The sequence below is a fragment of the Oryza glaberrima genome, chromosome 2 (assembly GCF_000147395.1).
Source record: "Oryza glaberrima chromosome 2, OglaRS2, whole genome shotgun sequence".
Lineage (NCBI taxonomy): Eukaryota > Viridiplantae > Streptophyta > Magnoliopsida > Poales > Poaceae > Oryza > Oryza glaberrima.
In genome coordinates this window covers 28,498,197-28,514,225 of record NC_068327.1, presented here as the reverse complement: position 1 = coordinate 28,514,225, position 16,029 = coordinate 28,498,197, and the positions used below count along the sequence as shown (strand labels likewise).

General features: G+C 47.2%; 2 protein-coding genes across 2 annotated transcripts; both read right to left on the bottom strand.

Annotated features, from left to right (window-relative positions):
* Positions 1-1,668: 1,668 nt before the first annotated feature.
* Positions 1,669-2,442, bottom strand: LOC127763829 (uncharacterized). Its single transcript, XM_052288626.1, has one exon. The coding sequence runs from the start codon at positions 2,323-2,325 to the stop codon at positions 1,873-1,875; it is 453 nt and encodes a 150-aa protein (XP_052144586.1). The 5' UTR covers positions 2,326-2,442; the 3' UTR covers positions 1,669-1,872.
* Positions 2,443-5,059: 2,617 nt separating this feature from the next.
* On the bottom strand, positions 5,060-10,830 carry LOC127762642 (LOB domain-containing protein 12-like). Its single transcript, XM_052287117.1, has 3 exons — positions 10,683-10,830; positions 7,552-7,565; positions 5,060-5,212 (listed from the first exon to the last, which is right to left on the bottom strand). Exons 1-3 carry the CDS (start codon positions 10,828-10,830, stop codon positions 5,060-5,062), a joined length of 315 nt encoding a protein of 104 aa, XP_052143077.1.
* Between the last annotated feature and the right edge of the window lie 5,199 nt (positions 10,831-16,029).

Genomic DNA, 16,029 nt, shown 5'->3' with positions numbered 1-16,029 from the left:
TGGAAATCTGGATTAACATATCTTGAGTTTCATGAAGTTGTTGTGAGCGCATTACTATCGACGGCTATATTGTCTACTGTTGAAAGAATAATTAACCGTAAAAGCGAGCATATGTGTCAACTTTATAACTTCGATCTGAGTTGGATTTGAGCTACGCTCACTTGACGGCAAACTTTTCGACTGCACAGTATGCACGCACTAGATTCACAGATCGCAAGCGAGAGCGATCAAGTGATGTTAACAAACTAAGCTCAAAAATAGCTTTTGTGGTGTGACGACACAAGCAAAATCATGTCGGAGTATTAGGATTCGTGGTGCGATTTGCACATACGTGGATCTGCAAATCTTGCTCCTTCCGACCAGCTTCATTCAGATGAGGCCCGCCAAAAAAAGAAGGGCTTCATTCAGATGATGGCGAGAAATAGTGGCTTCCATCTTTTATCTTTCGGATGGAAACCCAAACAGATCGATCGAAACTTCCGCTGCGTGACACAGCCAAAGTGAATCACTCTCTTCCCATCACTACTTCCACTCTCCGTGCAGTTTCGTTAAGATAATGGCCAGTACGTGCGCCATGTTTATTTGGATTTGGTCGTTCTAATGATGATGAATTGATGATGATGTCCTCCTCCATTGCTGCATTACCTGTCGAGCTTTTCAGGATTCAGGCAGGAGAGACACGAGCACAGGAACATGCTGCCGACTGCCCACTGCTTTAATCCTTTTTGTTCATGCAGCCGATCAAATCTCGCTTTCGATCCCTTTGCTGTAAACAAAAAATTCAGAGGCAGCGTTTCGTTCAAACGGACCAGAATAAACAACACTAGCCGCTGGCCCATGAGCAGATTTTTCTCTCGACCAAATCCACGATACTAATTGTAGCAACGGGCTTTTCTACTACTACCCGTGGGCTTTTGGCTAATGACCCAGCCTTGTCTCAGCTTCAGCATTTTTACCATTTATTCACGCTACATCATTGAAAATTTTAAATGCAGTTCTTTCAGGATGATGCAATGGCACTTTCAGACAAAGAAAAACCTGATCGATAGCAGTGTCGGTGTCCGGCTGTCCGCTGCTCCTGTGCTTTCACTAACTAGTTGACAAAGATAAACCAGCATTGTCCACAGAACAGCTAGTGATAAACAAATTAAGACGATAAGAAAAATCAGTAACAGGTGAGACGCAAAGATTTGTTTGGCCAGACTAGCTATGTGTTTCTGACTTTCTGTAATTGGTGAGAAATTAACCCCATCCATTTGGGCATGCATTAATTTTTTTGCCAAAAAAAAAGACAGATATCGTCAAACTGACTCTCCATCGACACTTACTTTCAGCAGAAGAAAATGGAGTACACTCACACGGCAGAACAAAGAAATTGGCATGTACCATTAAAAAAAAGAGAGAGCATGCACGCTGCATGGAAAGTTTTTTTTTTTTGAAGGAAATCACTGCATGGAAAGTATATCTGTAACAGTCTGAAACGTTAACACGTATTTGAATATTCAGTTGTATTATTCTTGCCCCGTCCTTTTCTATCGAATAAAATCCCATGGACCTGGACGGCTAGACGGCCGTTCGTGGAAGAAAAATTTTGTCACACAAAATTAAGGTCTACTCTAATACAGATGGCAGTTGGAAAACAAGTGTTAATATCTATCTTGAACCAATGAGCATGGGAAAAAAATTCAGATTATGCGGCTCACATTTCACACCCTGTTAATTACATCCTCATGTGTATTAAGACATGAGTGTCGTCAATCCAAAAACTAGTTTCACATCTTAATTTAGACTTCATTCGAAGCACACATTTACAACCTTTTAACTAATCTGTATCTTTGTTCCAAAAAAAATTGCAGCCATTCCAGACTTTGATCAGATTGTTGTCAGGTCTACCGATGATCTCCTGCCGCTGGAGCTGGCGTAGTCCTCGACCGGGACGGAGTTCCGCTTGATGAACTCGAGGCAGTCGGCGATCGCCTGCGCGTAGAACGAGTTGGACCGCATGAACGACGGCGGCACTGTCCGCCGCCCGCCGTCGACCTGATGCTTCCCGCCGCCGACGAGGAACCTCGTGCTGCTGCTCCGTGAGCAGCCGCCTCCAGCCGACGACGAAGACGACGACGACGACCGCGGCCGCCTCACCGTCAGCAGCTGGCGCACGTACCGGCCGACGAGGCCGAGGAACGTGAGCAGCTTGGCCCGCAGCCGCCGCACCGAGAACCGGTTCCTCGGGCACAGCCGGAACCCCCTCGCCGGCGGCCGCCGCCTCCGCCACCTCCTCCCTATCCTCACGTAGCTCTCCGGCGAAGACGCACAACCCTCCATCTCTCTTCGAATCTTCGATCTCCTTTACGTGCGTGTGTGAATTGCGATCGATTCTGTACGGCCTCCTGGATCGCGAGCTATACTCTGCTTGATGCTGCCGCTGCCGGCTGCCGCTGCTGCTGCTGGTCAAGTGGCAGCAAGCGAAGCAAACTGGGGTATATATAGCTCTCGCGCGCGGGTGTCGGGGGAGAGGAACGAGGCAGGAAGGTAGGTTTGAATCGAGCCTTTTCGCGAGAGCGACATGCGCGGGGATTAGCTTAATTAAGCTGCTACTCCACTAATTAACACGCGATGTGAAGCCGGTACGGACAAGCAAACAGCCAGTGAAGCCGGGGGGGCAGTGTGACGTGTCCGTGTAAAATGTGAAACGGGTGGCCAGCCTGCACGCCAAATTTCGCCGCGTGATTGGTTGGGTCATCGACCAAGCAGATCAAACAGCAGCTGCTGACAGTGTTACTACTAGTAGACATGAGTGAATTAATTAGTGGGCATGCGTCCGTGCGTGCGCCCTGCTCAGTTCTACGTAACTGCGTAGAGATTACGTATAGAATAGTGATGTTTCGTCCAGCAGAGTGAGTGGACTTGTAGGGGTTAAGCGCAGCAGTTAACCATAAACATGCGAGTTGGCAGGAGTTTGGCAGGGCTAGTTAAAAACTCAAAAGAGCCATTAACAAATGTACTGGCATGACGGATCTGTCAGGAGATCTCTCGGCACACGGTATATGGGGAGGTGGATGGAGTTTGTTCGTACCGGCATGAGGCCAGTTGCTGCAGACAGTTTGATTCTTGTGCCCCCATGAACTTGAATAATAAACTGTGTGCGTATCAGCGAAGAGCTAGTATATCTATTGAAATACTATGAAATGATGTGCGTGGATACTCTGATATCCAGCTGGTGTGTACGTCTTTGTCCCGACCAACAACCCAAATATTTTCGTGTTGCTGTCCTCTCGATTCAGTTTTCATGCATACATATATTCAGCTCAACGAACGTTAACACGTAACACCACAGCAAGAACACACGTCAGATCATATCCTTGACAATCTCCCTCTTGACGTACAATGCATGCATTCCAGAACTTTTTTCAGGCAGATCGATGGAAAAATCCGTCCGTACATAAATTAGAGTCTTGGATCGATTAGTCAAACCGTTGAGCTTGAGGTCACAGGAGAGCCACACGTACCGCATGGCACGCACCTGCCGATCGATCGAGCCGCACGCAACGCAGGCACGGGGGCTCGCGCGATCCGCAAAGTCGCGATCGATCGATGGTGGCCGCGCGCGCGCGGTTAGGTACGCCGTGAGCCGGCGAAACGGCCGGAGCCGAACACATGGCGCGCGCGCGTGCGCGTGCGCGTGCGCGATGCGAGATTGCGAGGAAATAATCGTATTCTCATGCCGAGGCTACCACGGGAGACGGAGTTGGTCGTACGTGCGCCGGTGCGCCCGGCGGAATCTCGCGGCTCGGCACGAGGGCGAACGGGGCGTGGCATGCGCGGCCGCTCACCTACGACCGCGACCGTGCGTGCGTGTGTGTGTGTGAAGGAGACACGGCTTCGCATGGAGGGGAAAGGGGGCGTGAGTGAAGGGGACACGTGTGGTGGACTGGGGGCTGGGACTGACGGCCGTGTGGGTGAGTGGCGTGGCGCCATGTCGTTTTTGCCTTTTTGTGTCCGTGTTGGGCCGATGAGTGAAAAGCAGGAGTAGCACGTTTTGTTTGGAGCACGAGCCACAAGGTGTGCGTATAATTAAAGAAAAGGGGATGGTTTACTTTTGGACTTTTTGAGTCTAATGGCATTTGAGTACATGCAGCACTGAGTAGGAGTACGTTTTAAGCTGCTGATTAGTAGTATATACTTTGCTCTTAGAGCAGTACAATAGCAGGCTATAAACCAGCTGCAAAGATATTTTAAAGAGATAAATAAGGAGAGAGAAGAGCAGCGGGCTACAGATTTGTAGCCAGTTATAACACGGACTCCAAAACGCAGTGTGTTTATGATAGGTGGGACTAGATATTAATAGTGTAGTATGTAACTATTGTATGAATAAACTACTAGATCGGCTATAGATGAATTGGAGATAGTATTTGGCTATACTATTAAACTTGCTCTTACACGGTTACACCTATTGTGTTCTTCCGGAAACACGGAAGTGTGTTGACGACCTGGAGCCGATGTTCTCCCTGAAGACTGAAGACCGAAAAGAGTACAGCTAAGGTAAGCTACTGATGGAGCTGTTGTGCCGATTCGTTCAAAAAAAAATTGATGGAGCTGTTGTGCAGCACATGGCAACCGACAGGGCCGAATCTGACGTCAAATGCCAATAGGCCAGATGGAGGCCCAAAAGTGATTACGGCCCATTATAAACTGGAGCCCACCAAAACGTTCAGCTTGGCCTGCAACGCTACGAGAGGGCCCACAACTCGCGGAAAAAGTACACCCAAGGTCCCTCAACTTGTCATCGAGATACAAAATCATCCCCAACCGCAAAACCAAATATATGACATCCTTCAACTTATAAAACCGTTCACTTTAGATCCTTCGGTAGTTTTGACCCCGGTTTTGTCTAACGTGGCAGCTGAGTCAGTATGGGTCCCCATATGGGCCCCACATGTCAGTGTCCACGTCAGCACCTTCTCTCTTTTTTTCCATCTTCTCTCTCTTCCTCCTCTCTCACATTCTTCTCGTTCTCATTGCCATCGCGGTGCTGCATTTGGATGCAGAGGATCTCGCCCTATGCGACGGCGAGCTGCATCTGTAGCTGTGACACCTGGTTCTGCATGAAGGAGATGGCCCCGACGCAACCGTAGACTGGGTCCCTCATCCGGTCGTTCGCCTCGTACACCAGGCTACTCACCGCGTTGCCTTGCTGCTGCGCCAGCAGCTCCTGCATTGGAAACACGCATCAGACGCAAGCATGCATGCACGGTGGCGCGGGCACCGCCATTGATGACGACCTTATACGTGTTCGTGCATAGGCCATGCAATGCCAATGGACATATACACATATATGTATGTTGGGTAAGAAGAAGTTTGATTTAATATACCTGGAGGCTGGAGCATCTTGCTAACATTGCTGTGTTAGACTTCAGGAGTCTTTTATTGCTTGGCTTCACTATTCTATTTGGGATTTGGGCCTGATGGCCTTGTAAGGTGGCTGGTGCGTGAGTGAAGGCCCAGCTGTGAGCTGTGTACTAGCTGGAACCTTTATATACTTTGCCGAAGCGCTGGTCGTAGGCAACGAATAAGAAAATACAATATCACCAACCTCCTCTCCAAGTCAATTCCCCACTCTGTTCTTGCTCAGTTCCTCTTTTCTTCCTCTCAAGTTGCTCGATCCGTGCCTAGTTTGGCGTTTCGCCAAGGGAGATCTCACTGATTCGTGACAAATCTGGTATCAGAGCAGTGGATTTTGGGGCAGCTTGGCAAGGAAGAAGGCGAATCCAACATTGATGGAGCGCATGGCGGCGGTGGAAGGAGAGGTTGAATCGCTGACGACGAGGGTGGCGGAGCTCACCACAAGCCTCAACTCCATCCTGGGATCCCTACAAGGTATGGAGAAGTGGATTCCGGCGGTGGATGAAGGCATAAAGGACCTGCGTCAAGCTGTAGAACAAGTTGCCTCGCGGGTGACCACGCTGGAGGCAAAGGCGCCGGCGACAACTACGCCGGTGACTATTCTGCCCGATGGGCACGGCGTAGCTTTGAACCACCAGGGAGCTGCAACTGGTACCCCAGTGGACCAGGGGCGCGCCCTGGTCAAGGGTAAGCTGCAATTTCACAACTCGCCAGTTCATTTTGATTTGGGGGATTGCTCTGAAAAAGGGATGGGAGGATTGCAGAGTCCTGGAAGGTCTAGTGGATCTAGGTTACCCAAACCTGATTTCCCAAAATTTGATGGAGACAACCCAAAGCTATGGAAAACTAATAGTGAGAAGTATTTCAGTATGTACCAGGTTTCTTATGAAACTTGGTCATCCTTTGCCACACTCCACTTTGTAGGGAATGCAGCGTTATGGTTACAAACCTATGAGGAGTTGCACTATGTAGAGAGCTGGCCAGAATTGTGTGTAGCAGTGCATGGGAAGTTTGGTAAGGACAAGTACCAACAACATTTAGAGGAGTTAGAAGGGTTGAGTCAAGTTGGGGGAGTTGATGAGTATTATACTAAATTTGAGGAGTTGATGCATAGGGTCTTAGTTTACAACAAGAGCTATGATGAGACATTTTTTGTTACTAGATTCAGGGGGGTTTAAAAACTGAGATCAAAACAACTATAAAGTTACACAAACCGAGAACGGTTGATCTGGCGTTATCTTTGGCAAAAACGCATGAGGAATTATTGCTGGAGAGTAGCAGGAAGAACTACTCCAAAGGAGGATACAAGGATGCTTACAAGCCGGTGATTAAACCTATTTATCAAGGCAAAGGGATTCTGGGAGCATCACCAGAGGAGGCTAAGAAGCCTGAGGAGAAACCCAAGTGGGAGGAAAGATTTGACACACTGAAGGCAGCAAGGAGAGCTAGGGGAGAGTGCTTCAAGTGTGGAGAAAAGTATGGCCTAGGGCACAAGTGTCCTAAGTCTGTACAAATTACATGTTTTGGAAGAATTGCTTGAAGTGCTCCAATTGCAGGAAGATGGTTCCCAAGGTGATGATGAAGAAGAACAAAAAAGTGATGAAGAGCTAGTTTTGTCTGAGTTTGCTGTGGCTGGAACCATGGGAAGGAAGACGATTCGATTTCATGGGATGATACAGAAACAACAACTGCTGATACTGCTAGATTCAGGTAGTTCCAGCAACTTTTTAGCAGAGAATGTGGTGAACAAGTTGGGACTTCAGTGTGAAACTGTGCCAGCAACTCAGGTGACCATTGCTGATGGTGGGAAAATGCAGTGCAATCAGCTTGTATCTGGTGTGGAATGGTGGTGTTAGGGGCATACTTTCACCATTGATTTTAAGGTACTGAATTTGGGAGGATATGACATGATTCTGGGCATGGAATGGTTAGAATCATTTAGTCCCATGTGGATAGATTGGAGAAGGAAGAGTATCAGATTCACATATATGGGAGATAGGGTGTCACTAAATGGAGTTAAACCAAACCTCTCCCAGACCACAATGCTATCTGTTAAGCAGTTGAAGGGCTTGCATAAAGATGGGGCAATATCACAGATGGTGCAACTTTGTGCAATAGAGGAAGTTCCTGATATTAAGCAAGAGTTACCAGCAGCAGTTGAGCTTGTAGTGAAGGAGTTTCAAGATAGGTTCAAGGAACCAACTGAGCTGCCTCCACATCGCCAGTTTGACCATCACATACCACTGCTTCCAACAGCTAAACCGGTTACTAAGAAACCTTATAGGTATGCCCCTCAGCAGAAGGATGAGATAGAACAACAAGTTGTACAGATGCTACAGCAGGGAATTATTCAGGCCAGTTCTAGTCCTTTTGCTTCCCAGTGTTGCTGGTAAAGAAGAAGGATGGCTCTTGGAGGTTTTGTGTGGATTATAGGGGGCTCAATGACATAACAGAAAAGAATAAATATCCAATGCCAGTGGTTGATGAGTTGCTAGATGAACTAGCAGGGACTAAATGGTTCACTAAACTGGATCTAAGGTCAGGATACCATCAGATAAGGTTGGCTGAACAAGATGAACATAAGACTGCCTTCAGGACTCATCAAGGTCTATATGAGTTCAGGGTGATGCCATTTGGGCTTACAAATGCACCAGCAACCTTTCAGGGGTTAATGAACACCATATTCACTGCTGCCATCAGAAAGTTTGTGCTAGTATTTGTGGATGACATTCTAATCTATAGCAGGACTCTCTCTGAACATGTGGAGCATCTGAGATGGGTGTTCACTCTGCTAAGACAGCATCAACTCTTTATGAAGGCAAGTAAATGCTCTTTTGCACAACAGGAATTGGAGTATCTGGGCCACATAATTGGGGTCAGAGGTGTGGCTACTGATCCTTAGAAAGTGAAGGCTGTACAAATGTGGCAAGTTCCTAAGAATTTGAAACAACTTAGGGGATTCCTTGGTCTGGCAGGGTATTATAGAAAGTTCATTCAAGGTTATGGCCTGATGACAAAACCTCTTACAAATCTGCTTAAAAAAGAAGTCAAGTTTGTTTGGGAGGAAACCCATCAGCAAGCATTTGAGTCTGTCAAGAAGGCTTTAACCACAGCTCCAGTTCTAGCACTTCCAGATTTCTCTCAGGAATTTGTGGTGGAAATTGATGCTAGTGACAAGGGGATAGGGGCAGTGCTTATGCAGCAAGGTCATCCATTGGCTTTCATTAGTAAAGCATTGGGGGTCAAAGCGCAAGCCATGTCAACTTATGAAAAGGAATGTTTGGCAATATTGTTGCCAGTCAATAAATGGAGACCATATTTACCGCACTCTGCATTTGTGATTCAAACTGATCACAAAAGCCTAACACATCTGGGAGAGCAGCAGTTGAACACATCAATGCAGCATAAAGCTTTTGTCAAATTAATGGGCTTGCAGTACAAGATTCGATACAAAACAGGGGTAGATAATCAGGTGGCAGATGCTCTTTCCAGGAAAGTTGAGGATGAAGAGGTGCTGGTCATGTCTATTAGTTCACCAAAATGGATGGAGATTGTAACTGAAGGTTATGAGCATGATCCAAAAACTAAACAGCTCTTGGAAATTCTGCCCCTTCAGCCTAAAGGATGTGACCACTTCCAGTTGGTTAATGGGGTAATTTGATACAAAGGAAGAATATGGCTTGGGCATCATAAGGAAGCACAACAGGCAGTTTTGCTTGTATTACACAACAGTGGGGTTGGTGGGCATTCTGGTGTTACAGCTACCTATCAGAGAATCAAAAATCTGTTTGCATGGACAGGGTTGCAAAAGGATGTGCAGCAATATGTTGCTCAGTGTACTACTTGTCAGCAGGCCAAAGTTGAACACTGCAAGTCTCCAGGTCTGTTGCAACCATTGCCAGTCCCTGTGCAAGCTTGGATGACTGTCAGTATGGACTTCATAGAGGGACTGCCTAAGTCAGGCAAATATGACACAATCATGGTAGTCGTGGACAAATTTTCCAAGTTTGCTAAATTTATCCCTCTTGCACACCCTTTTACTGCTTATACAGTTGCTCAGGCATTTATCCAGCAGGTGTATGATGTCTTTGGGATGCCTCAGGTTATCATTTCTGACAGAGATAGGATTTTTACTAGGAGTTGTTCAAACTAGCGGATGTCAAACTTAACATGAGCTCTTCTTACCATCCACAAACCGATAGACAAACTGAGCACTTAACCAGTGTTTGGAAGGTTTCCTCAGATGCACAGTTCACTCTGCTCCATCTAAATGGTCTAGTTGGCTGTCCCAGGCTCAATACTGGTATAACACCTCCTACCACAATGTGCTGAATAAATCTCCATATGAGGTCTTGTTTGCCAGAAAGCCTACACATTTTAGCCTTGTGGATGTGGGTGCAAGTACAGTGCCGGATGTGCAGCTTTGGCTCCAAGAGAGAGCTCATATGAATGAACTTTTACATCAGCAATTACTAAGGGCTCAACAGAGGATGAAAAGTCAGGCTGATAAGAAGCGTTCTGAGAGGCAATTTGCTGTTGGAGATCGAGTTTATCTGAAATTGCAACCGTTTGTACAGATGTCTGTTGCCCGAAGATCTTGTCAGAAACTGACCTTTCGGTATTTTGGACCGTATACAGTGTTGGAAAGGATTGGCGCTGTTGCTTACCGCTTGGATTTACCTGCTACTAGTCAGATACATCCGGTGGTGCATGTTTCCTTACTCAAGGTGGCAATCAAACCAGGCACCCAGGTCAGTTCTGATCTCCCTCTCAACTATTCTGACGAACAATCTACCATTCAGCCTGAAGCGGTTCTTCGTCGAAGTCTGATTAAACGTGGCAAGAGTGTTGTTCCCTATGGGCTGATCAAGTGGATTGGCATGCCTGAGGAGCTGGCTACTTGGGAGAACCTGCACCAACTCCGAACACGTTTTCCTGATGCTACTGCTTGGGGTCAAGCAGGTTCTTAAGGGGAGGGGAATTGTTAGACTTCAGGAGTCTTTTATTGCTTGGCTTCACTATTCCATTTGGGATTTGGGCCTGATGGCCTTGTAAGGTGGCTGGTGCGTGAGTGAAGGCCCAGTTGTGAGCTGTGTACTAGCTGGAACCTTTATATACCTTACCGAAGCGCTGGTCGTAGGCAACGAATAAGAAAATACAATATCACCAACCTCCTCTCCAAGTCAATTCTCCACTCTGTTCTTACTCAGTTCCTCTTTTCTTCCTCTCGAATTGCTCGATCCGTGCCCAGTTTGGCGTTTCGCCAAGGGAGATCTCACTGATTCGTGACATGCTGGCGCCGAAGACCTTGTGGACAATGGTGAACTTGTGGGGTTCGTCGGCGGGGAAGAAGGGCGCGAAGATGCAATCCTTGGTGCACCGCCGCCGCAGCAGCTTGCACGACGCGCACGGCGACCCACTGCACATCGTCCCAATCCTCTCTATCTAATGTGCACACACGTATAAAACGCTTGTACGAATGACAGTGGCGGTCAGTGACGGGCCACGTGGCGGCGGCGGCGGCGACGACAACGTGGGAGAAGGAGACGCGCCTCCGCTGTGGGGATCGGCTCCGACGGCGGATTGCTACCTCTCCGCCCGCTGCCGCGCTGCTCCGCCCCTTCGGCTTCAAGCGCCGTCGCTCCACCCGCCGCCACCCAATCCGCCCCTTTGGCTTCGCGCGTCGTTGCTCCGCCCTGCCGGCTTTCGCCCGCCTGTGCCGTCGCCCCGCCGGCTTTGGGTGCGTCGCCATTCCGCCCGCCGTCGCCCCACTTCGCCTTCCTACGCCATCGCCCCACTCCGCCCGCCTCCACCCTGCCACCCCCGCTTGCTTCGCGTGCGTCGCCGCTCCGCCCCCCGTCGCCCCGCTTCGCCTGCCTGCGCGCCATCAGCCCGCTCCGTCGTTGCTCGCCTGCTCCGCCGTTCCCCTCGTCGCCCAACGCTGCGAGGCCGCTTCGCTGCCGGTGGTGACACAACGCCATTCGTGACCGGCCGCCGCCCTCGCCTTCTCCCGCGTCGCAGCCGCCGCCGCCTCCTTTCTCGCCTCGCCCCGGTGGCCTCCTCCCCAGCAGCGCCGCTGGCTTGCCAGAGAAGAGAAGAGAAGAGTGAGAGAGAGAGAGAGGAGGAGGAAGAGAGAGGAGAATGAAGAGGGAGGGTACTGATGTGGCATCCTGACAATGTGGGCCTGTTAACAACCAAATTCTGTAACATCTATGTCAGGAAAGAAGATTGGATCAAAGCAAAGTTGGAGGCGGAGATCGAGTTCGGAAACAGAGCAGGAATCGGCTGAAGTCCAAATCGGCTACGATTAGGATCAGCTGGGTCTGAGTCGGGTTGAGTAAGCCGATACAGCCGATTCCGACAATACGAATCGTACACGACATCGGGTTCAAGTTAATGTATTTCAAGATGATTGCCACGCACGGATAGAGTCCTGGGAAGGAAATTGTATCTATTAATTAGAATATTTTATGTAAAATCCTTATAGATAAATATGGGCAAAAGTCTGCCGTAAAGACTTGTGGTATCTTAGAGTTTGTTAGAGATAATAGTCGTGTCCGGTATGGGCATATCTTGTAATTCTCGGGTATAAATAGACCCCGAGCCTTATATAATTAACAACACACGTTCAATACAATCTCGGCGCATCGCCACCCTTTTGCTTTAGTTTTGTTTCGACGAGTTCTTGCTTTCGGGTTGAGCTGCATCGGTTTCGATCTTCAACAAGAGGTAAAACTCGTTATGACGGATTATGTTTTTACGATTAGTGCTTCCATCTTTATGATACTCTAATCTTATTTATATAATTCGTTGAGTTATCATATATCTTATATAATCTCTAGCAATATCGCCACCTAATCTACTATCGGCTAACATCTGTACGCAGAGGGCAGCTGATTGGGTTAGATCTTGATGTTGATCTAGATTATATGAGATATCTACCATTCTATGAAACTTCTAGTGGCTTGATTGTCTAGATATCGTTATTCTTTTCATACTTAATGCTGTATCAGTTGAGTTTGACCTATTGAGTCGTGCTTAGAATACCGATCTATAGCCTGCCTTCTAGTTGCCGATTAGAATAGCATCAGAGTTTCAGCCGATCTTATCTGATTTAATTATATTTGTTCTATATGCTTCATTGACATGTTAAATCTGCCCTCTATATCAAGATATTGCTGTGTCTAAGTATATTAGGCTCTTGTTCAATATATTATTCTTACTTTAATATCCTGATATAGAGTAGTATCGGAATATTAGCTGATACATGCTAGATTTATCTGATCGGGTACGCTATAAACATATATAGTCCTATTATTGATATATATTTCAATCTAAGTGATTTATACTGTCTCGGCATGATGACCGATCTATCCCAATCACTTGATTTAAGTATACATCGATATAAGGAGTATATATCGTGAATATCTACAGCCGATCGAGTAGATTTAGTTCTTCTTTACTTATTCATGACTGCCGATCGATGCACAGATGACATCGGCTTAAAGATAAATGATATGTCATCGGCATCTAGCCGATCGGCTATCATTTATAGATTTAACCACGGTTCCTTTGCTTATATTTCTTGTTGATTACAGGATCAAATCAACTGGCACGCTAACACATCTGAAGGCGAGCTTTGGACCTGCACTGGAGTTAAGCAGATCTCCCAGACCACGTGTTTTCTGTCAACAGAGGCCCACGTGGGTCTCACGTTGACTCAGCCGCCACGTGGGACAAAACCGGGGTCAAAACCACTGAAGGACTTAAAGTGAATGGTTTTTATAAAGGGGGCTACTATATAAGGGAATCCCGTTTTCGAACGGGATGATCCCGAGTAGGTATCAGGTGTAATACCTATCAGGTATCAGACGATTCTACACATGTTTCAGGTGATACTTGCAAAGTATCAGGTGATACTTATCAAGTATCATACGATTTCTACCACGTATCGCGTGATACTCGCAAGGTATCATGTGATACCTATCAGGTATCAGACGATTTCTACCACATATTGTGTAATACTCGCGAGGTATCATGTGATACCTGTAAGGTATCAGACGATTTCTACCACGTATCGCGTGATACTCACGAGGTATCATGTCAGGTATCGACGATTTCTACTATGTATCACGCGATACTTACTAGTATCGGATGATACCTACCAGGTATCAGGTGATTCCTACTAGATATAACTGGACATCTCGTTGGGGAGAGGAGCATCCGACGCGCGGCCGGCCACCTGCAGTCATCCCTTGTAGACGGCGACGACGACGGCGGCAGCGGTGGACGGGCGCGGCGGCGACGGCGGCGGCGGGCGCGGCGGCGACGACGGCGGCGGTGGGGGACGGGCGCGGCGGCAGCGGCGAGGGGCGGCGACGGCAGCGGTGGGGGCGGGCGCGGCGGCGATGGCGGCGGCGGTGGGGGACGTGGACGGCGGCGGCGAGGGACGGGCGTGCGTTGATGCCTTCAGCTGCGTCGCATGGATGAGAATCGCATCTGTGGAGGAGGAGTATCCTGTTGAGGGATGGTATCCCGTCCCCTAGCATTCCCGTTTATAAATTGAGGGATGCCATATATCTGGTTTTGTGGCTGGGGAACGATTTTGTAACTCGATGACAGGTTGAGGGACCTTGGGTGTACTTTTTCCACAACTCGCAGGGCGGCAGGGTCTAGCAGATCAAGCGAGGCCGAGGCCCAATCGAGTTTGACGAGCCGGGGACGCAGAATCCAACTCCTCCCGGTGGAAGTAAGGTTGGGCTAGGCTGGCTAGCCAAGAGGGCTTTTATAGGCTCCTGGGCCGCATCGCCCTGCTTCGGCAGTTCGGCGTCAACTTCTCCGCGGATTTGTTCGTCTCTCATCTCTTCCGCACGCCGCTGCTCCTCTGCCTGTTCGTCCATCTCCGAATTTTCTCTTCTCCTTTCGACTCTCTTTGATTCTCTCTCTGATAAAAAGGTCGTTTTTTCTCGGTTTGTTTTCTCATCTACGTGGATGTTGCCGATCACAATCGCTCGCGGAACACCGCTGTGTCTAGCTTCATGCCCCTGCGGTGTTCGTCGAATTGCCCGGCTGGGCATCGATGTGTGACCAGCGGTTCAAATGATCAAATTCCAGTGTCGTTTTCAGGTATTGCGCTTTCACTCTAGAATCACGCGTTTATCTCAGCAATTTCTTCCGTTGGACTGCATAAAATCTGGATGTGATGCTCGGCAGTATCGCGCTGTTCAGGTTGGTGGCATGTCGCGACATTGACTTGTGCCTTGCGGCGGGTTTATTTCCTCTGCTGCTTGGACGCATTTAACTACAAATTGACATGAATAGTACTAAATTAGCATGGCCTTTTTAATGGTTGCTGGACTCAACTGCTCATTAGCTACGTCCGTTATGAAACTTTGAGTTTGGTATAATCGAACGTGGCTATTTGCTGTTTCAATGGTAGTTGATGATAAGATCCTCTTTTTTTTTTCTAATATACGAGACATTAGGTAATGCACAGGACAAAAGCTAATTGGCCATATAAGATTGATTTGACTACTTGCTTATTCGTGATACAATTGTGACACAAGCTGCATACGCTTGCAGCTCTTATGTCTGAGCAGTGTTATAATAATTAGGTGACTAGGATGACAAAGTAGCCAAGCTTATCCTTGTTTTTTTTGTATGATTCAACCCTTCAACGATGTTAATCTTGTTGAAGCAGTAAATCGGCAGCTCTTAAGAAGTGAGTGCACTGGGCTCTAAAACACTTTTCAACTGAAAGACTGAAATGCAGAACTTTTTACCATATTTCCTCCTGATACCACTGTGGCAACCAACTACCATAGACTACTGTTTTTTAAAATAAAAAAAATGACACCAGTCACATGCTTTTTCTTGATGCCAAGCCATCAAGATACCGAAATCAAAAGAAGCAGGTGATCTAGTCATTTTTGATCGATGTGCATCTTCATTTCATTGGTTTGTTGACCTTTCTTGATAAATTATTTTCAGAAGAGACCTTTTGCAAAAAAACAAGTGTTTGTCATGTATGCTGTGATTTTGCTTGAACTGAGCGGGATTAATTGGATGGAATCACTGAAAGTATGTTACTTTTTAAGTTTTATGGTTAGTTGACAAAAATACTATATCACTGAAACACTTGCTCAGAGAGAAATCTAATTAATTACGCGTGTGGGTACCTCATTATTGAAGAAATCAGTTGATTAAATATGCCATGCTGACTTTATTCTCCTGTTCATATGAAATAGTACAGATTTGGTTGCATCATTTATGGTGACTTCCTAAAGGTATGACTCCACAGGCTTAGTTAAACTGAGACGATTCAGTTGTGTTCACAAGGGAAATTGTTGCCTCTTATTATTATATAAATCAACCAGTTGCACATTACTAGTTGGTTCTTTGCTCAGTTTAAATGGACTCTGAATAAATAAGTACAACTGATTCATGTTCTGTGAGGATTACTGATCAGTCTTCCTGATATTTCAGTAAAATGTACTGAAAGTGTACAAGCAGGACTATACCAGGTATTCGGTAGAACTAATTTTAACTCGGTGGAGTGTACATCTCCACCAGACCACCACCTTGGTTCGAGTTGTTTAATACTTTGATCCAATTTGTGTGCTTTTT

What these genes read in the sequence shown, in the direction of transcription:
- LOC127763829 (XM_052288626.1), bottom strand. Translation starts at nt 2,325, where the DNA reads ATGGAGGGTTGTGCGTCTTCGCCGGAGAGCTACGTGAGGATAGGGAGG.
- LOC127762642 (XM_052287117.1), bottom strand. Translation starts at nt 10,830, where the DNA reads ATGTGCAGTGGGTCGCCGTGCGCGTCGTGCAAGCTGCTGCGGCGGCGG.